General features: G+C 40.0%; 1 protein-coding gene across 4 annotated transcripts in view; it reads right to left on the bottom strand.

Annotated features, from left to right (window-relative positions):
* The window catches only part of ADARB2 (adenosine deaminase RNA specific B2 (inactive)), a 475,071-nt gene that overhangs the window by 41,155 nt on the left and 412,370 nt on the right, over positions 1-21,546 (bottom strand). For 3 of the 4 annotated variants that reach the window (XR_004588522.3, XR_004588523.3, XM_034402118.3), the window contains exon 7: positions 13,491-13,642. Coding sequence is in view for 2 of the 4 variants with exons in the window: in XM_034402118.3 (XP_034258009.1) it covers positions 13,491-13,642 (152 nt within the window). In the remaining 2 variants the exon portion in view is untranslated. The remainder of the gene's footprint in view (positions 1-13,490; positions 13,643-21,546) is intronic. The other variant, XM_034402119.3, reaches the window with a different exon arrangement.

Raw genomic sequence — 21,546 nt, 5'->3', positions numbered from 1 at the left:
AGCAATGTATAGAGTTAAGACCAGAAACATTTTTATTGGGAATATTACTGGAGAAGTATAGTAAAGAAGATACATATAGAGTATCGTAGTAAAGAAAATACTACGGCTAGAGTAGTATTTGCAAAAAATTGGAAAGCTGATAAAATCCTATCAGAAGGTGAGATAATAAAGAAAATTTTAGAATGTGCAGAAATGAATAGATTAGCATTGAGAATAAAAGATAAAGAGGAACTGATGTATTTTAAGACATGGGGAAAATTTTATGATTGGTTAGAAAAGAAATATGAATGAAGGTATAGAGATAAAGTGGATAGGGAAACAACAGATAAGAGAAAAGATAATAAAAATAATAGAAACCCAGATGACGCCTAGGTAAATGAAAAAGGGGGAAGGGAGGGAAGGGAAAAAGTGTTGCTATAAAAAGTGTACAAAGTGATGAAATAATAGTAATTATTAAACAAATAAGAAATTGAAATGAAGATGTATATAAATAGAAAATCGGGGCTACCTGGATACCATTCTAGATTGAATTAAAAATGGAAACAAGGGAGTGGGAAAAGAGAGAGGAGCAGAGAAAGGGTAGGAGGGGAGAAGAGAGGAAAGGAGAGAGAGGGATAGAAAAGAGGGAAAAGAAAAAGGAAGAAAGGGGAGGGGAAAGAAGAGAGGGTTAGAAAAGGAAGAAAAGAGGAGTGGGGGAAGGGAAGGGAAAGTAGGAAAGGGAAGGAGAGGAGGAATGAAGAAAGTAGTGTAGAAGTCACTCCCTCCGGCCACAGTGGATCGCTGTGGAGATAGCTTTGACATTTGCTGGCTGGAATGTGCTTTGTTTTGACTGAGGTGCAAACTCCTTGATACAGCTGTGAGGCTTGATTTCCCATCCCCCTCCCTTTGGCAACTCAAGAGCAGATCAGGAAGGCTTCGCGGGTTGACATCTGGCTTCCCTCACTTTGAACAGGCAACCTGTTCAAAGCAAAGATAGTTTGAGTACAGGTATACATTTTAGGGGTGCGATTCCTCCCCAGCTTTGTTGGGTTGTCTTCATGGAATTTGGCTATGAGGCGGTCAGCTTGGATGTTTCTACTCTTTTCCCAAGATACTTCCAATAGGGGATAGCCCTTCCACTTGATTAGGTATTGGAGTTGTATCCTGTGCCACCTAGAGTCAAGGATATGTTGTACTTCATAATGGATTTAGCTCCCTATAACCACTGGGTTCAGAGGCTCACGGGATAGTTGTCTCAGAGTCAACTCAACCACGGGTTTTAAGAGGCTGCTGTGGAATACCGAGTGTATCTTCTCTAATAGTCAGGGAAATTTTAATTGCACCGTGACTGGGTTGACAATCTTCACTATGGGGAATGGCCCCATAAACTTGGGTCCCAGCTTCTTGCTGTGGAGTTTTAACCTTAAATATTTTGTGGAGAGGTAAACCTTTTCTCCCAGCTGGAATGGTTGCTGTGGGCTTGGTGCTTACCTGCCTGTTGCTTTTAGGTCTGCGCCACCTTAGCTAGAGCTTTCTTGACATTCTCCCATGCTGCTTTAGGGTTAAACTGACTGAGGAGGGGGGATTCCTTGGGTATTCTGGCATTGGGACGAAGTCCATGCTGCTAACTACTTTGAAAGGGGTTAGTCCTGTGCTACTGTGAACAGCATTATTATATGCGACCTCAGCGAAAGGCAAAGGGTCTGACCAACTGGGCTGCTGGTAGTTCACGTAACACCTCAGGTACTGTTCTACCATGGCATTCAATTGTTCTTTTCATCCTGGTGGCAGGATGAAAAGCTGAGGTAAGGATCTGGGATGACCCAATGGACTGCAGAAACTCCTCCAGAACTTAGCCGTGAACTGGACCCCTCTTTCTGAGATGATTCTATGTGGTACTCCATGCAGATGATAGATGTGCTTCAGGAACAGTTTGGCTAGCTGGTAGGGTAGTCTACTGCAAGGTATGAAGTGTGCCTGCTTGGAGAATAAGTCAATCACAGTCCAGATCACAGTGTTCCCCCGCTCTTTGGCAACTCCACTATAAAGTCCATTGCGATTTCCTCCCATGATCTCATTGGCTCTGCCACTGGTTGCAGCAGGGTGGGCGACCTGGAAAACCCAACCTGGAAAACCCAGGGGGGTTTCCTGGTCACTTTTTCATAGAGGCACAGATGTATAATGTCCATGTCTTTCTTTATGCTGGGCCACCAGAATTGCCTCCGCACTAAGTGTAAAGTCTTTAGGAATCCAAAGTGACCCGCCGATTTGATATTGTGGCTTCTCTGGAGGATTAAGGTGCTTAGGAACTCGGGTATGTAGAGCTTCATCCCCCTCCATGCTAGGTCCTCCCTTTTTTGTCAAGATGTGTTGGTTGTCATGGAACCAGGGGTCTGCTTGAAGTTCGGTTTTGAGTTTTCAGGTTAGATCGCTTGAGGTTTGGTCTTGCCAGTCACGGCATTATTGTCTGGTGGTCACTTGGGCTGCTATTTGGGTAGGGGGTAGGGTACTTCCTCCCACCCACATTTGTATTGGGGCAATTGGGAGAGGGCATCAGCTAGGAAATTCCTCCCCCCTGGGATGTGTTTTAGCACAAAGTTGAATTGGTTGAAGTATTGAGCCCAGCAGACCTGTTTGGGTGATAGTTTCTGTGGAGTCCTAAGGGCCTCCAGATTTTTGTGGTCAATCCAGACTTCAAACAGTAGGTGGTGCCAGATTAGGAGTGCCCATCTTACTGCAAAAGCCTCTTTTTCCTAAGCAGGCCATTGTCTCTCCTTGTCTGTGAGTTGTGGGAGGTTTAGGTGCATGGTTGTAATTTCCCCTGGCTAGTTCTCTAGAGCAGAATTGCTCCCACTATCACATCACTGGCATCTGCTTGGATGATGAAGGGTTATTCGGGGTCAGGATGTTTCAGTGCTGGTTCCTTTGTGAAAACTTATTTTAGTGTTTCGAATGCCTTATGGCAGGTTAGGTCCCACTGTAGGAATTGTCCTGGGCGAGGCTTCATCCCTGGGCCCCCTGTCTTTAGGAGGTCTGTCATGGGTTTGGCAATATTTGCAAAAGAGGGCATGAATTGCCTGTAAAAGTTTGCGAATCCTAGGAAGCTTTGTAGCTGCTTGTGGGTGTGAGAGGGCTGCCAGCCTAGGATGGTTTGCACTTGGCTGGGTCCATCTCTATCCCCTCATTTGACACTCAGTAGCTCAGGTAGTCTATCCATGGGCATTGAAATTTGATAGCTTGACATACAGGTTTGCCACCAGAAGTTTTTTCAGTACCTGCTGGACTAGGTCTTCCATGGTCTCAGTGTAGATGAGGATGTCGTTCAGGTAGACGAGGACCCCCTTATAGAGGTTCTTGTGCAGCACCTCGTTTGTTAACTGCATGGCAGTTAATGGCAAAGTAATGGCATTACTTTGAATGGGAAACTCCCTAGGGGGCAGTTAAATGCTGTTTTCTGTTCATCTCCCTCCCTCATATGGATTTGGTAGTAGGCTTCTCAGTATATGTTGTGCGCACACATGGAGTTAATTTCCCTAAAATCTACGCATAATCTCATTGTTCTTTTTTTTCTTTAAATAGAATTGGGACTGCGACTCGTGGCTTGCTCGGCTTAATGAACCCCCTTGCTAGGTTCTTGTCTATGTATTTGCACATTTCTTGTATTTCCTGGGGCATCATGGCGTACAGTTTGAGTTCGGGAAGTTTAGCCTTGGGGATGATTTCGATGGTGCAGTTCGTTTCGCGGTGGTGGTGGTGGTGGTAGGACATCACATTCTGTTTCGCTGAACACTTCCGTGAGGTCCTGATATTCTTTGGGGATGTGTTTGGCTCTGGGGTTTTGTCAGAGGTGGCTGCCAATTGTTCTGGTGGGGCCTTAGGAGATTTTTCCTGTGTGGGGCAATGCCCCTATTTGCTGGTGCAGAGGGGGTTGAGTTCTCTTGCTATCCTCAGCCTCCAGTTGCCCCCTTGCCACCAGATGGTCAGGCCCCACTTGTCTAGCCAGGAGAGCCCCAGTATGACCGCGTCTGTCATTGGGGGGGGGCTATTATGAATCAAATTGATTCCCAGTGGTCAACTAGCTCTAGCCTCACTGGTTCAGTCAGGTGGTGGCATAGGCTCCCCCCACTAGGGACCCATCGACCTGTTTGAACCTGATAGGCAGGTTCGGTGATGGTATTTACCATGGCTCTGTGTGATGGGTAAAGGTGTCCATAATGCTCTATATGGACTCTGGCAGAGTCAAGGAATAGAGCCAGTTGATCTGACTCCACATCAAATTTTCCCCTGAATCAGGGGAAACCTGGTCCCACCGGAAACCTGAAGTTGACAAACGGGCTGTGTCCGGCCTCCAGAGAGGCTCTGGAGCCTGGGGAGAGCAAAAAACGGGCCTTTGGGTCCCACTGGAAGTTGGCAAATGGGCCATTTTTGGCCTCTGGAGAGCCTCCAGGGGGATGGGGAAGGCCGTTTTTGCCCTCCCCAGACTCCTAGAAATGCTCTGGAGCCTGGGGAGAGAGAAAAATAGGCCATTGCATGCGAGGAGTGGAGAAGCATGGGGGGGTCGTGCATGCATGTGCCGGGGTGGGGCACATAGAATTTTGGGTGTGGGCACGTGTATGCACGACCCCCTCCACGCTCCCCCCACTCCTGGCATGTGATAGCAAAAAGGTTAGCCATCACTGGTATAGGGTTTCCTGCCTAATCAGGGGGTTGGACCAGAAGACCTCCAAGTCCCTTCCAACTCTGTTATTCTATTCTATTCTATTCTATTCTATTCTATTCTATTCTGTTCTGTTCTGTTCTGTTCTGTTCTGTTCTGTTCTGTTCTATTCTATTCTATTCTATTCTATTCTATTCTATTCTATTCTATTCTATTCTATTCTATTCTACCCTACCCTACCCTACCCTACCCTACCCTACCCTAGAAGCTGGATGTTTTATTATATAAGGAATAGGGTTTTTTTTTTAAATAAAAAGAATAGTTTCTCAATTGTGTTGGATATTTGAACAACTGATCTGACTCGTTTCTTACATTAAATTCATCTACAACTGTTTTGGTGGGTTATGCTTTAAATCTGTAGTATCACAGTGCTTAGATAAAGCTTTCTAAACATTAGATTGCTAATTAGAACTTTCTGAATGTTTCAACTGGGCAAGGATATCAGCTACATAACTTCCAAGGCTTACATCCCAGGCTCTAAATCGGTGCTCACCAAATGTTTTCCTTTATTACACAATACTGCCTATCAGTAAGTCTTTTTTACTCAAACAGGTAAAACACTTTAAGTCAGTTAAAATGTCTGTTATGATTAGGTAATGTCTTTGTGTGTTGTTACCCAAAGAAAAATGACTTTTATCGGATTTTGGAGTAATTTATCAGGTTTGGAAAGCACTGCTGTAAATTATAGACTAGATCCAGATGGCTAGTAGAAAAGTTACATAAAATTCTTCTATAAGGAACAAGATGAATGGGAAGAAGATACAGCATCAAACCCAGGAAGTTATATTCTGCTGCTATCCAAACATACTCCTTGCAATTTTTTCAATGGACTATGTCAAAAGAAGGGCAACCAGGAGACTGAGGAGTCTGGAAACCAACTCCTATCAAAAACAAATGAAAGATCTGGGAATATATCAACCTTCAGAACAGAAGATTAAGGACACACAAGTCTTCAAATATCTGTCATGCAGAAGATGGAATCTACTTGTTCTTTGTTACTCGAGAGAACAGGACTAGAACTAATGGATGGAAACTACAAGGAAGCAGAGCAGGACTGGAACTAATGGATGGAAACTGCAAGGAAGCAGATTTTGACCAGAACTTTAGGAAAAACTTATCTCACAGCAAAAGCTGTTTGGCAGAAGAATAAACTGTCTCAGGAGATGAGATGCTCTTGATTGCTGGCAGTCTTGAAGTAGGGGCCTGTTGACCATCTGGCAGGGATGCTATACAACTTCCTACATTTAACAAGAAACTGCCCGTGTATAGCCTCTTTGAGTCTAAAATGTTGTTTTCATTTCATCACCCAGGCTTGAAATTATACATAGTCAAAGCTGACACTTAAGGTCTGCTTTGGTCACCAAGACAAACAATTAGAGTTAAGTATCTATGATCCTCTATTATCATGTTTCTGACTCCTACATGGGAGAGACAGTCCCCCATCCAATGTCACCAATTCATTGAGAAGAGTTAGGAATAATTTTCTTATTCCATCGCAAAGGATGTTTATACGACCCTGCCCAATTTCTGAGGGAAAAAAAGTGTCTTGGTATGTGGCCAGTTCTGTCCTTTTTAAAAATTTATTTTTATTTGTTTAATGAATTTACAAGCAGCCGGTTCTACTTAGTCATCCCACAGTGGAGAATAAAATGGAATTAAAACAATACAGGTAGTCCCTTGATTTACAACCACAACGGTTTTCCATTGCTAAACAAGATAGTTCTTTTGTGAACTTTGTCCCATTCTACGAACTTTCTTGCCACAGTTGTTAAGTGAATCACTACAGTTGTTAAGTTAGTAACATGGATGTTAAGTGGATCTGGCTTCCCCACTGACTTTGCTCATCAGAAAGTCACAAAAGATGACCCTGGGATACTGAAACCATCATAAATATATGCCAATTGCCAAGCGGCCAAATTTCGATCATGTCACCATGGGAATGCTGCAATGGTCATAAGTGTGAAAATGGTCATAAATTGCTTTTTACATAAGTGCTATTTTAACTTTGATTTCACTAAATGAATAGTTGTAAGTGCATGTCAAATACCAAGCAGATAATATCACAGTAACTGCTCAGAAGAAACACTGTTTAGAGGTACTATAGAAGCAGAAGACAATAACTAAGCTAACCACAGAATATGCTGAAGGGAACATTTAGATCAATGTTAACCAACCTCAGCAATTTCAATATCTGTGGATTCCAACTCCCAGAATTCCCAAGTACAAAATCTAACACCCTATACCAGTGATGGCGAACCTTTTAGACACTGAATGCCCAAACTGGGTGCGTGCATGCCCAACCTAAAAGGTGTGAGTGCGCAACTCATGCGCAACACACACGGACATGTGTGTGCACATGTGCAGACATATGCGGATGGGCACTTGCAGAGACATGCGCAGATGTGCACATGCATGGACATGTGCGCGTGCACAGCAGAGACCCAAAGATCAGCTGGCAATGGGAGATGGGGCATCCCAACACCGGCAGCGTGGCAAGAGGTAAAGATCTTTTTTTCCCATGAGCTTCTGTTTTGTCGTTTGCAGAGAAACAGAAGCTCATGAAAGAAATGCCATGGAGATCTGACCTACGTTGACGGCACGCGTGCCAGCAGAGATGGCTCTGTGTGCCACCTGTGGCACATAGGTTCGCCATCACGGCCCTATACAGTTCAGGCAACCAAATTGCACTCTACCTGATCCTGTTGTTAGTCTCGCTAATCCCCATACCTTTTACCTTAAACTGTCTACCATGGACCTTTCATGTTTCTTAAGAGGTCCCTAAGGGGGCGTTCATAAGTGCACCAATGTACCTACCATCCTTGTCCTACTGTCCCCATTTATATGTGATCATTCTATATGTTTATGGCTATATTTTGCCTATTTATATCCTTTTATTTGTGCCAATTTTTTTCATGTGTCCATGTCTATGTCTATACTGTTACTTGTTTCCTTGTACTTGTTGACAAACAAACAAACAAATTAATTAATTAATTAGCAGGAAGACAAAAAAAAAATTAAAACAATTAGAAAATAATTTGTCCAGCCTATCACCACCTCTCTGGGCAACTGCTAAGATGCTTTTCCTGTTTAAAAGCATTTGGCTGGAATATGGTTTCCTGTTATTAATTACTTTATTCCATAGTCAGTGGTCTGGATTTTTGGCCCACTTTTGTGTGATACATTCTTTTAAATCAGGGATACCCAACTGCTGGGCCACGGACTGGTACCCATCCATGGCCTGTTAGGAACTGGGCAACACAACTGGAGGAGTGTGACGAGCGAGCAAATGAAACCAAAACCAAAACCAAAACCAAAACCAAACCAAAACCAAAACCAAAACCAAAACCAAAACCAAAAGAGGGATCTTGGAGTCCTAGTGGACAACCATTTAGATATGAGCCAGCAATGTGCAGCAGCTGCCAAAAAAGCCAACACAGTTCTGGGCTGCATAAACAGAGGGATAGAATCAAGATCATGTGAAATGTTAGTACCACTATATAATGCCTTGGTAAGGCCACACCTGGAATATTGCATTCAGTTTTGGTCACCACAATGTAAAAAAGATGTTGAGACTCTAGAAAGAGTGCAGAGAAGAGCAACAAAGATGATTAGGGGACTGGAGGCTAAAACATATGAAGAACAGTTGCAGGAACTGGGTATATCTAGTTTAATGAAGAGAAGGACTAGGGGAGACATGATAGCAGTGTTCCAATATCTCAAGGGTTGCCACAAAGAAGAGAGAGTCAAGCTATTCTTCAAAGCAGCTGAGGGTAGAACAAGAAGCAATGAGTGGAAACTAATCAAGGAGAGAAGCAACTTCTCTCTAAGGAGAAATTTCCTGACAGTTAGAACAATTAATCAATAGAACAACTTGCCTCCAGAAGTTGTGAATGCTCCAACACTGGAAGATTTTAAGATGTTGGATAACCATTTGTCTGAAGTGTTGTAGGGTTTCCTGCCTAAGCAGGGGATTGGACTTGAAGAGCTCCAAGTTCCCTTCCAGCTCTGTTATTCTATTTTATTCTATTTCACATAGCTCCCCATTCTGTGGAAAATTGTTTTCCACAAAAACCAGTCCCTAGTACCAAAAGATTGGGGACCACTGTTTTAGATGATATATCTGAAAAGTAAGAGCCAGGCTGGGGTAATGGTTAAAGTGTTGAACTGGTACTAAGGAGGCATAGATTATAGTTTCCCCATAACCATGGAAACGTCCTGGATGACTTTGGGTCAGTCATATACACGGTGCCTATTCCACAGAGTTAGCTTTGGTAGAAGGGATGCTATGTATGCTGTCTTAGCTTCTAAAAGAAAGATGGAATACAAATTTACTAAATTAATGAAAAAAGAAAACTTCTCAATCTTTACCTCCCAAAACCACACATTCCCAATTCTTTCAATTTTCTTTAACAGGAAGACAATTTCTCTTAATCATCCATGTTGTCCTTCTTTGAACCTATTTTTGCCTCATACTCTTAAAAGCATGGTACCTGCACAGAATTGAATATTGAAACAAGTTGAATTATTACTTCCCTTGATTTGAAAATGACATTTTTGTTGACGAAGTTTAAGATTATATTTGCTGTTTTAACTGGTACATCCCTCTGTTGAAACACATTCAGGTTGTAGTATTAATCAAGTATTATTACCAAGCCAGGATCCTTCATCTTATGCCTGTGTGTTTCCTTTCCTTCATCTTATGCCTGTGTGTTTCTTAAGCAATGAACTTTGCACTGACTAACGGGACTGTGGGATAAAACAGGCTATCAGGAAGTCAATTCTGCTATTTTCAGTCAACTCATCCTAACCTATTAAGTTGTTATTTTTGTCTTCTAGGATATTAATTTCATATCCAATGTTTTGGAATGCCTTGGGGTTCTAAAGGAACATCAGTATTAAGGCCAGTTAGGGATTTATGGCTCAGGAGAAATCAGTGTTATTTTGCAGCATATTTTTATCAGTTTTTGTTATTAAAAAAACTAGAATAATGGTTAAATTGTATTTCAAAACACTAGGTTTCTACTAGTTACTACAGGAGATGTCCAAGAGTCACCCTCTCCACTTTCTCTTCCTTGTTCTCCACCACTTCTTGGAATGAGCTTATGAAATCAGTGCTCTGTACTTGGAAAAGGGGATGTTAAAGAATTAGAGTTAAAATGACCCTTCATTGCAAATAATCCTATCCTTTCTGAAGCAATTTCACCACAGTATCTAAAGTCTGAGGTGATATGCAAGTTTACTGATAACATAGACACTTAGATCTAGCAGACCTGGCTATTGATTTTAAGGAACACATAATTATTCACATTTAGAATCATTCAATTATTCCCAATCTTATTAGGTACAATTCTGATCATCCTCAATCCTTGGCTAGGTTGGGCTAAAATATTTGCATTCTGATTAGACCTGAAAATGGGTGGGAGAAGCACAACTCTTGCCCATTCTTGATTTATATTCTTCTAAAGATGGTGGGATAATGGATCTTTTTCTTGAGTTCTTATTGGGGGGAGAGGAATGATGTGTCTGTTTCTTACTCCTAGATTACACATGGACCCAATGACCCAGCTGCCAGTGCTGCATGCTGATCCTGCTGAGATGGAAGTACCAGAGAATGTGTCTATATCAGAACTTTGGCACAGCTGTAGGTTAATAGACAACCAGGAGGAAGGCTGCATGCCGTGAAGATGAAATGGTGTGTTTCAGACCTAACGGGACTGTGGGATAAAACAGGAGTTGGGCTATCAGGAAGTCAATGGCACAAGGCAATACAACATGTTAGCAAAAAGATAGAAAAGCCACCCAGGGGGAAGAGAGGAGAAACAGCCTAGGGCAGGTTTATATTCATTTTCTTTGCCAACCTGTCTAAGGTCAGCAAATATTGCAGATCATGGAAGAAAAATGGATTGAGAACAAAGAAAATGAAAAACAGGAAGGCCAGAATAAACTTTATGTGTTTAACTAAAACTATTTTTCCCATTTTCCAAAAAAGCAATGAAAAGCCTAAAAATGTACGATTCCTATTACTACAACTGCCACCATTACTAACACCATTACTAACTCCATGGTCTACAGTCCTGTTCTGTCCATGTATTTTGAATGTGTAAGTGGTACATACTTGTTGAGATAATTTTTTTTAAAAAAATAGAGTAGGATGATTTTTTTCTTATTATTTCAGTGGGGAAGGCTAGAATAAATTCAATAAATAAATTAAAAATAAATAAATAAGTGACAAAAGAAGGAGTAAAAAGACAAGTAGAACGAATAAAAATGCAATCTTCCTTCCTTCCTTCCTTCCTTCCTTCCTTCCTTCCTTCCTTCCTTCCTTCCTTCCTTCCTTCCTTCCTTCCTTCCTTCCTTCCTTCCTTCCTTCCTTTCTCCAGGAGCTGTGGTGGCAAAGTGGTTAGAATGCAGTATTGCAGGCTAATTATACTGACTGCCAGCAATTTGATTCTCAGCAACTCAAGATTGACTCAGCCTTCCATCCTTCCTAGATAAAATGAGGAGCCAGATTGTTAGGGGCAATATGCTGACTCTTTAATCAAACTCTGTAAAACACCATGAAGCTGTATATAAGTCTAAGTGCTATTGCTATTGCTATTGCTATTGCTATTTCCTTCCTTCCTTCCTTCCTTTCCTTCCTTCCTTCCTTCCTTCCTTCCTTCCTTCCTTCCTTCCTTCCTTCCCTCCTTCCTTCCCTCCCTCTCTCCCTCCCTCCCTCCCTCCCTCCCTCCCTCCCTCTCTCTCTCCTTTGAAAGAACTAAAGCAGTGTTGGGAATGAAGAATTCTATAGTGGAGCTGATGCTCTCTGAGCTTGGTTGTTTGTCTGCAGACGTTTTGTTACCTGACTAAATAACATCAGTGCCTGGGAGTGTGGAATTCACTCTCTGTTTCTACTGTATATAGCACAGTAGCTTGCCCTACCAATGTTTGTGGGAGTGTGGTTTCCTCCTTGGTAGTTGATTGTTGATTGATTAAAGTATTGTTTCTTGCTTGATTGTTTGCCTGGTGTTAATTCCTGCTTATCTGGGTGTTGGTTGCTGGAGAATGCATTCTGGTCTTTTTGTTTCCTTCTTGGCTTCTTATTGTTTGTTTTTTTTGAATAGTGTGTAAATGTGGTTCCTCTGTATGGCTGATTCATCTCAATGCTAAATGTCCAGAAATTCTTTAGTGGTTTTGAATTCAGCTTGGTCTAGGATTTGCCAGTTGAAACTATGGTTGAGTCTGTTCATGTGTTTTGAGATTAAGAAGTTACAACACATGGTCAGACTGTCCAAAATACATAGACTGGACCGATGTCCAGAACACTACGGACAGAATCACAACACATGGATTGATTGTCCACAACACATGAAGAGACTTGCAACACATGGATAGACTGTTCACAACCCAGGGACAAACTCACAAACACATGGACTGACTCATATTACTTTTTGTTTCATTTCTGCTGTTAACTTTATGGCTAACTTTGTATAAAAACATATGAAGGTTCTGCACTTCTCTTGGAGAATGTAGAGCTCAGTCCAATAAGTGAATGGGGGAACAGACTTATGCAACACATCAAACTTTCTCAAGTCCATTATGTAAATTCTCAAAAGAAATGGCCCTCAGAAACCTGTGCCCTAGTTTCTTGAAACAATATCATCTATATATTTCACCTCATGACTAAAAGTCTAGGGAGGAGCCTTGATTATCTGGAGGGATTTTAAATGTGTCATTGAAATACTGAGGTGGTACATTAACATATCTTAATTTAACTGGATAATGCCTTTAAATCACTGCTTCACAAAAGGAAGGAACCGCTCTAAACTAAGAAAGCAAAACTTCCATTAACTAGCCACAGACAATTCAGAGGACTCATGAATGTAAAGCATATCTTCATAAAAGCAAATTACAAAGAAAATGGCTTGCCAAAGGAAAATATGCAAATGTAAGTTTTAAATGCTGTTAGTGAAATCTGCGTGGTAAAACTGGCTTCACTCAGTGGAATAAGAAGAAAACCTGGTTTCACTTTGGGACAAGGTCAAGGATGTGAACTATATCCTAGAGGGCCCAAAATATTACTTTTAAAATATTTAACTAATCAAATCCAAGTGGCTACAAAAATTGTGGTTTTCCGTATGAATTTGCACAAGCTTTACTAACCCTAAGTAGTAAGGTATTTGCTGTAATGGTAGCAAAAACCCTGGATTTTTGGGTTTTCCACTTGTTCTAATTCAATACAAAATGTTTCACCATTAAGCTATCTTGTTTAGTGTTAATTCTGGATAATAGTAATGTAGATGCTTCTAACAAAAGAACTGAGACTTAATTTAAACCATACTTTTGAATCTGAATTAAGGACCTAGTTGATTAAACATACCTGTAGTTCATTCCAATTCTGAGAAACCAACTTGAAGGTGCAAGTAGAAAAATAGATTTCCTTGTCTAGAGTCTGTTTCCCAGTTTCACAACTAATTTTATGTTATGTTCATATACTGTGTTAAAACAGAGTGTGGTTTATTTGACTTTTGGCTTAATTTATCAAGGGAAAGCCAACTAATACAATGTGTGAAGCCAATCTATTATGGTTTATCCTTATTTATATAAGTAAATATGGTAAACAAACCACAGGTTAACAATGGGGGTGAATCAAGTCTATGTCTACCCCAATCCACTGAGAGAAGTCAAGTTGCATTATTTTTATAAGTGATGCCTACTTACAGAACAAAAATGTTGACAGAAGACAGAAGTAGCTATCCATGTATCTATAAAGATAGAAAAACGGAGAACAAAACTAGAGAAATGCAGGTCTTACAGTCAGATGTGATTTCATAGGGGGAATTGAGGCGTGCATCTCCACAAGGTGATGTGCTCACGTATAAATGGAACAGAATGTTCTCTTTTAGCCTGTAGCTTCCCTCTTTTAACCGCACAAAGATTGATCGCTCGCTGTCTTCTTGTTGTCTGCTAGGATCACAAAGAAAGGTTGCAGGTTATTTTTTACATTCCAAATCAGAACTAATTCTTTTCTCCCTATGGGTTAGCTTTCAGACTCTTTGTTATATTCTCTTTATGATATTTCATGTAAGTTCTCTCTAGCAGATGCTTTTAATGAACTCCACAATATCACAGGGATTACAAATCTTTAGCAATCAAACCGATAAACAAGTCAAATAAACAAAAATGATAAGAAATATCAGAAAATTTTGTCATTATTAATTCAAACAGTCATAATCACTTCTGTGTCATAATATGGCTTTTAAAAGACAAATAATGCAAAATGAACAAAATGAAAAGAATAAACATTTTTATTCTGCTTATAAAACAAGTATTACAAACACAGTTCTTAAATGGAGCTGAGCAGGATATCCAGAACACCAGGACAAAAACATTGTTTGACAAAAAAGAGAATACTGTATATGTTTGATACAGATGATGGGCTAAAGCATTGTACAAATGTTCTCAAATCAATTAAAAATTGCATTAAAAAAAAAATCACCAGTCCTTTCTATTTCTTCCTTTTGGGTCCAGAATCTGCATCAACTTCCCTGGATGGTATTTCCCACTATCCAGTCAGACCTGAAAAAGCTTCTTGGATGAAAAGCGAAACATCTTCAAAGGAAAAACCAGAAAGTCCAGTTGCCTCTTGAAAAAGCATCTTTGAGACAATATGATGGTTTATTTGTCAAAACAAATTAGAGACTTGAAGTTTCCCATGTGCTGTTTGTAGAACTATACAAAGCCCAAAACAACGGTATAGAAATATATTCTTATACTCTCTCCTTAAATCATATCTTTACTTTTTTTTCTCTTGTAAATTTCTCCCACCCCTGCTAAATAAGTATTTTCTATAGGACAGCTATTGTTCTTGCTGGCTCTGAAAGTAGCTAAAATATTTTTCTTCTTCCATAAGGCCAGTCAAGAATCTCAGCAACATCTTGCATTGCATTTTTGACCAGCTTGTCTTTGACTTGAAACCAACCACCTTGTTCTAAGTGCATAAAATCTGCATACTGTTAAAACCATTGGACTGTCACTCTTCCATGGTTTGCTTGTTTTTATGCTATGATGCATTTTCTGTTGAAAGAAATTTATGGTCCCCCCATGACAAAAACATTGAGGCCCTTGAGAGAAGGTAGATGCATGCAGCTGCCCCATTTCCCTACTGTTCTTCCCAAAACCTCCCATCAACTTAATTTGCATTATCACTAAACCTTTAGAACAGAAAACCACTTGAAGATCTTGCCTCTCCAGGATCTAAAGCAAGCATACTCGTTTTGAACTAAGGAAGCAGAGGTAGCCCTTGACTTACGACCACAATGGACCCCGAAATTTCTGTTGCTAAGTGAAACATTTGTTAAGTGAGTTTTGCCCCATTTTACAAACTATTTTGTTACGGTTGTTAAGTGAATCCCTGTGGTTGATAAGTTAGTAACCAGGGTGTTAAATTAATCTGGTTTTCCCATTGACTTTGCTTGTCAAAAGGTCACAAAAGTTGATCACATGACCATGGGACACATCAAGGGCCATAAATATGAGCCAGTTGCCAAGCATCTGAATTTTGATGACATGTGTCCACTTCGAACTGAACTTGGAAGAAGCCATTTTACTGTTCCTCAGTTGCCACACAGGAGGGAAAGGGAGAAGACACAACAAAGAACTTACTCATGGAAACCAAGGCCATCTCCATGGGGAACAGATAAGGTCGGGGAAGGAGTACCTGGAGAGCCTGTCAACTGACCTAATTGGCCAACGTGACCTGTGACCCTTGGGGATGGGTTTATTTCTTCTTTTAATTATACTGAAACCGTGGGAATTATTTAGAGTTGGTTTTCCTTTAATTCGTGCCAATATGATGTACTCAGTAAAGAAGTTCTTTGAGGTGGATTCAAGTCTCAAGAGTTCTGGTTTGTTTGGGTTCATTACTCGGAACCTTGACAACATGATTATGGGGATGTTGCATAGGTTATAATGGTGAAAAATGGTCATAAGTCAGATTTTACAATGCCATTGTAACTTTGAACAGTCATTAAATGAACTATTGTAAGTTGAGGGCTACCTGAACAAAGGTAGCTTTCACTTGGATGGCATACAAAGGTTGCCTTTCATTGTTACGTTAAAGTGAAAGTTTCCTGATAGCAGTTTATTAGCTTGGATATAATGGAATCCCGATGGAGGAAAAGCCTCTTTCAACTTGGTGGGGAACTTTTTATGCCAGAGTTCAACTCAGTTCAGAGACCTGCTGCCCAATATGTTAGAAACTAAGAATGAGATGCTGATCCAAGCAGAAGGTTTCACTTGGGTATATTATCCAAAATGATACTTTGAACCTTTCTTCAATAGTCATGTTAAATATTATATTTATTTAAGATAGAAGATGAACTAATGCATGGCGGGTGGCTCTACCAATCAGCTTTTTGCCATCACCTCCTAGAATTCTAGGAGTGGGAAGGGACAGGAAGAGGAAGGGGAGGACCAAATGTCACAGAGGCAAGAAAATGAAAGAGAAGGAATCCCAGACAAGAACAGATGCAATTTCTCTCTCTATTCCATCTTCTTTCCAGACATGTAATTGATAATTTGTCATGAGATGTGGAGATGGTAAGATGTTTTCCTCATTTCAACAATAATTGCTTGGAAGACTATTTTTCTGGTAAGAATAAGGTACATTGGACAAATTCTAGAATAAATGCATTGTGAATAAGATTAATCTCTCACTCTGCAATACTTTGACTTTTGTATTTCAGGATGAATTATGGTTCTCTTTCTCAATTTGTATGTGTGTGTGTGTTTGTGTGTATACTTGTATCTGGGTCAGCGCAGGAAGAGCTTTGGCTCCTGGCTAAACAGAGAGAGTCATCTGGACGAGTTGTTGTGAGCAGAATTTTCTGCTGTTGGGAGAATTCCACCACAAAACAACATAGCATTGATCCAAGTAATATAATAACATAACTGAATGTGCTATGAAACTGGATCAATACAGAAGCAAAAGAAACAATGATTACAGTTTTATCCTTAGAGGCATGGATGCCAGGCTTAACACAAAGCAAGCAGAGGGACTGCTAAATGAAGAAAATAATTTAACATAAACCAAAGATGGGAACGGAGAAGGACTGGGCTGAGTGGGGTTCACAGGTTATATAAGCATAACAGTCAGATATGTAGACTGGCTTTGTTCCAGCTTTGTCTCATTGTACTTTTGAGATATGCTTATCACCTCTTTTATTGCCATGTGAATTTCCAGTGTATTTATATCCAGTGGTATCAGACAACCATCTGGTTTTAAAATCCCTTTCTCCAAAGCAACACCAAATGTAACCACCTAAAGACATTTTCATTTGATTTCATTTCATCACCCTTTGTTTCTTAGGTTGGCTGACTCTCCATGGGTTGCTTTTATCGAACTGTATCTTATGTGAAAAAAATTATGTCTTCTTTACACTGTCCTGCAGGGGGAACCACTCAGTTTACTTAAAGTCAAGATGGCCAGTACAATCAATAGAAGCAATGTACAAAAAACAAACCCAACCAAAAAAACCAGGCAGACCTTTTCTAGCATCCAACTTGGATATTTTCTTCAAGCAAACTATAATGTCAAAAATGATGACATCTTTATAATATCATTATTGCACCTATGCTACCATTATGAACTTGTGTCTTGGTATCTGACACAAATGTGTAATTTACAGCATTTGCATTATGATAGTATCACATGAATATTGTTATTTGTCTGCTGTGCCTTCTCATAGATACTCTTGCTTGTTTGATAAAACACAAAATAATGTTGGTTGAATAAAGGACCCATCTAGGTCCTAGGGTTTGGTCTCATTATTAATATCAAGATTTTAAAGAGTGTATAGTCATTATATAAATGAACTTCTCTAACAAAACAATTAGACTAATCCATAGTAGTTGAGAGTCAAGCATCAGATAAAACATAATAATAATGTTTGCTGCAGGGGATGTGAGATTTTCTGTAGAATTCAGCCTAGAAGGAGAATGATAGTCCAAAATTGCGCCATTGTTCAGTGGATCAGCATGGCAAAAAAACTAGTATGATGGTGATTTATGAATTGTGACCATCTAATTCATGACAGTATTAGATCAGACTGCGTATGAATTCACATATATTTATTAATCATTTGACAAATATAACATCCAGCAATCCAGGAAATTGCTTAGTGTGTCTACAGAGATTCTCAGTCATCCAGGTCATGGTTATCCCAAAGGTGTTTTTTCAAGAGGCAACTGAACTTTCTGGTGTTTCTTTGAAGACACAACACAGTCCTTTCATCAGTTCCAAGAAGGCTCCGCACCCATTTGCTCAGGTGACCCTGAGGACACAGATACCCCCAAGTGGCCTCAATGACTCTCTAAAATAATGCAAATATCCAGCTGTCTGCCAGGAATATAAATCCTTCCATTCCCCACCATCCAGTCAGAGCTGAAGAAGATTCTTGGACGAGAAGCAAAACATTTTCAAAGAAAAATCAGAAAATCCAGCTGCCTCTTGAAAAAGCACTTTTGGGATATTCTTAGTATAAAAGTATAAAAAGAATCCCATGTTGATCTTACATCGCTAGGTTTAGTGTAGTCTGGAAAGTAAATTATGCTAAACAAACAAACAAACAAACAAAATAATTTTCCTGTCTTTCTATATATAAAATAGCTACTGCAAATTAAAGACCTTTTTTATTACTTCGTTGCATCTGAAATGCTTCTCCATATAAGTAATCCACACAGTCACAGGCGAGTTACTAAACAATATTTTGTTGAATGATATATGAGCTCGGATTTATCTATTTGATATAATTATCTTAGGAAGACGTAATGATATCATAATATATGATGCAACTTTACCATTTATACATTAACACCATGTTGCATCTTTTCTTATCAGTTCAGAAGCCCTTCAGTTTCCCATATTGTCTCCCCCCGCCCATAGAACTAAACCAGCTATGACATTAATTGTATTAATGTAATTCAGTTAATTTTTCTTTTCCCTGTCATGGCCCTCCCAAAAGAAACAAAGAAATCAACCAACCGATTCCATTTCTGAAAATCTTTTGTATTTCAAGAGCAACCTCCATTGATGCTAATAGGCAATTTATTCCATCAGCAGCAGCAACTGTTCAAAGAAGTTTAGGGCTGTACGGATGAAGAAAATTCTTTCCCTAATCCGAACTTTGATTCTTCTATTTACATAATAAACAAAATACAACCAATCCTAAAACTGAAGTCATGTCTAGTTTTAAACCAGGGCTGTGAAACTTGCGGCCCACGGGCCGGATGCGTCACATGGTGGCCACACCCAGTTTAGCGAAGTGGGTAAAAGTCATGATGCTGCCATGACAACGTGAGTTTGACACCCCTGCTTTAGACAGTCCTTGTTGATGAACTTGAAACCTATCTTGGGGAAAAGCAAATGTGGTGCTCCAAATGTTGCCAAATTACAATTCCCAGCAATTTCATCCAATCTGGGGTAAATAAATTTGTGATTCAGCAATACATGGTCTACTACAGGTTGCTTTCTGCTGGCCTCATTAGGCAGAAAAATAAAGCGGATGTTTCAGCTAGCAGAAAGGTTGGGTCTACATTTCCAAGAATCTTCATCCGCAGAAGGAAGATGGAGGCATGATTAAATATTCAATCGAATAACATGTAAAACTGCATACATGGAGATATGACATACAGAGGTGGGATTCACTTACCTACCCTACCGGTTCACAAATGTGAGCGCGTGTCTCCTCTGCGCATGCACACGGCCTTCTGCGTATGCACAATGCTCTCATATTATGTGTGAGTGGGTGGGCGGAGCCTCCCACAGTCGCACTACAGGTTCGCCTGAACCGGACAGAACCAGCTGAATCCCACCTCTGATGATGTAATATAAAACCTCTCTCTCTTTCTCTGAGATTTTAAGGGAAGATAGACTCTGTGTGATTTTGATAGATTTTATACGTCCTTTCCTGTCACATTGCTAAGCACCAAGGCCTGGATAGGGCCTAAAGTTATACCCATCTAGAATGCAATTCTCCACGAATACAATTCCCATTAGAAAGTATGAATTCCATAAAAAGATCTGGCCACAAATGTCTGATGATCTCAAAAAAGAACAAAACTGCTAATGTTCTGCTTCCTGATAGTATATCTAAGTCAAATAACATGAACGATACAAGGTTAGGGTAGACTGGGTTGCAATAAGGCATTAACACTCAAGAAACATTTAGACCAGATTAATGCTCCGATTTGCTGTTTTATGCTGTGAATTTTTCACAGACAGAGGGGAGTATTATTATGCACTATTGAACCTGGAGGACTGCTATCTGTTTCATGTGCCAGTGGAGAGAAATTTTATGCCCAAAACCGCCTTAATGACAAGCTGAATACAAGAAAGTGTATTCATTGTAAATAGCTTTCACAATATGACTCAGCCAGAGCGAAGGAAGAAAATGCTCATAATGAGAAGGTAGTTAGTTTTTCATTCTCAGCTATTCCCTGTTTTTATCAGGTCTTGATTAGTGCATTAATCAAGAAAGAACCAAGAGGCTTCATGAAACATGACTTTATTATGAATATCTAATTACCGCTGAAGAAAAACAGGCCAACACAAAAGAATTTTAGGCAGCCTATGTATAATTACATAGCTCTACATACAGTAGTTACATAGTAACTTCAAAGTTACTTCAAGTGCTTCAAGGTTTTGGTTACCACCTTTAGAGTGCTCCATGGCATCGGACCGGGGTATTTACGAGACTGCCTTCTGCTACCAATAGCCTCTCACCGACCAGTATGCTCCCATAGAGAGACGCTTCTCAGGGTGCCATCGGCCAAACGGTGTCGACTGGCGGCCCCCAGGGGGACAGCCTTCTCTGTGGGGGCACCTACCATCTGGAACGAGCTCCCCCCGGAGATACGGAGGATCCCGGATCTGCACACGTTTCGTCGTGTTCTCAAAACATTTTTATTTCAGCAGGCTGGCCTGGCCTAACTCTCCCTTTTAAATTTTTAAATTGTTCTAATCTGTTTTATAAATTGGGTGTTTTAAATTTGTTTTCGGCCAAAATATTTAATAATTTTCATGAACTTTTAATGTTTGTATTATCTGTATTTTATCTTGGCTGTTCACCGCACTGAGTCCTCCGGGAGTAGGGCGGTATAGAAATTTCATAAATAAATAAATAAATAGTAGATATGTAACTATGTACATTTTGTACATAATCCAAAACAGCAAATCAGTGATGGTGAGTTATAAGACCACTCAAAAATTTGCATTAGAACTTTCTTATTTCCATCTAATTTATTCCATAGTTCTTGTTGTCTGAATTTAATAGATTGCTACTATGAACCCAACAATGCAAAGTAGTTACATCAAGCTAAAATTAATCCACTACAAGACAAATGCGAGAAGGATGATGGTGGTGGATTGGGGCCTTGAGGAAATTCTTTATGCTGCCTGCCTGAGGTTTCAGGGATTGTCAAAACTTGGCAGGCTAGAATAATTGGTTTCTGAACTTGTAGTATTTATAATGATCAATATTTTATTGGCTACCGAAGGCTACAGCTGAATGGCTAGCCTGTGAAATCAGAGCACTTAAAGAATCAAATATATTTCATGCTGTTATTTCTCATGCCATCCTCCTGTTTATATTTACTGATGAATCAAGAGCCATTTTATCTACATCATGGACTGGAGATGGTGAGGCAAAAAAGGTAATGTTGGTCCTTTTACAACTGCTAGAATTGAAACGCAGCTGCAAGGTAAGTCCGTCAGGGGATGATGGTTGGGCATCTTCCTACATGGTATTTGTATACTCACAAATACCAGCTGAATCTCATTGAGAACATACTGCATATACAATAACATTTGG

This window comes from Pantherophis guttatus, chromosome 4, assembly GCF_059756535.1.
Source record: "Pantherophis guttatus breed Tessera chromosome 4, ASM5975653v1, whole genome shotgun sequence".
Lineage (NCBI taxonomy): Eukaryota > Metazoa > Chordata > Lepidosauria > Squamata > Colubridae > Pantherophis > Pantherophis guttatus.
Note: the sequence above shows the minus strand (reverse complement) of the source record. Positions and strands in the feature narration are given on the sequence as shown.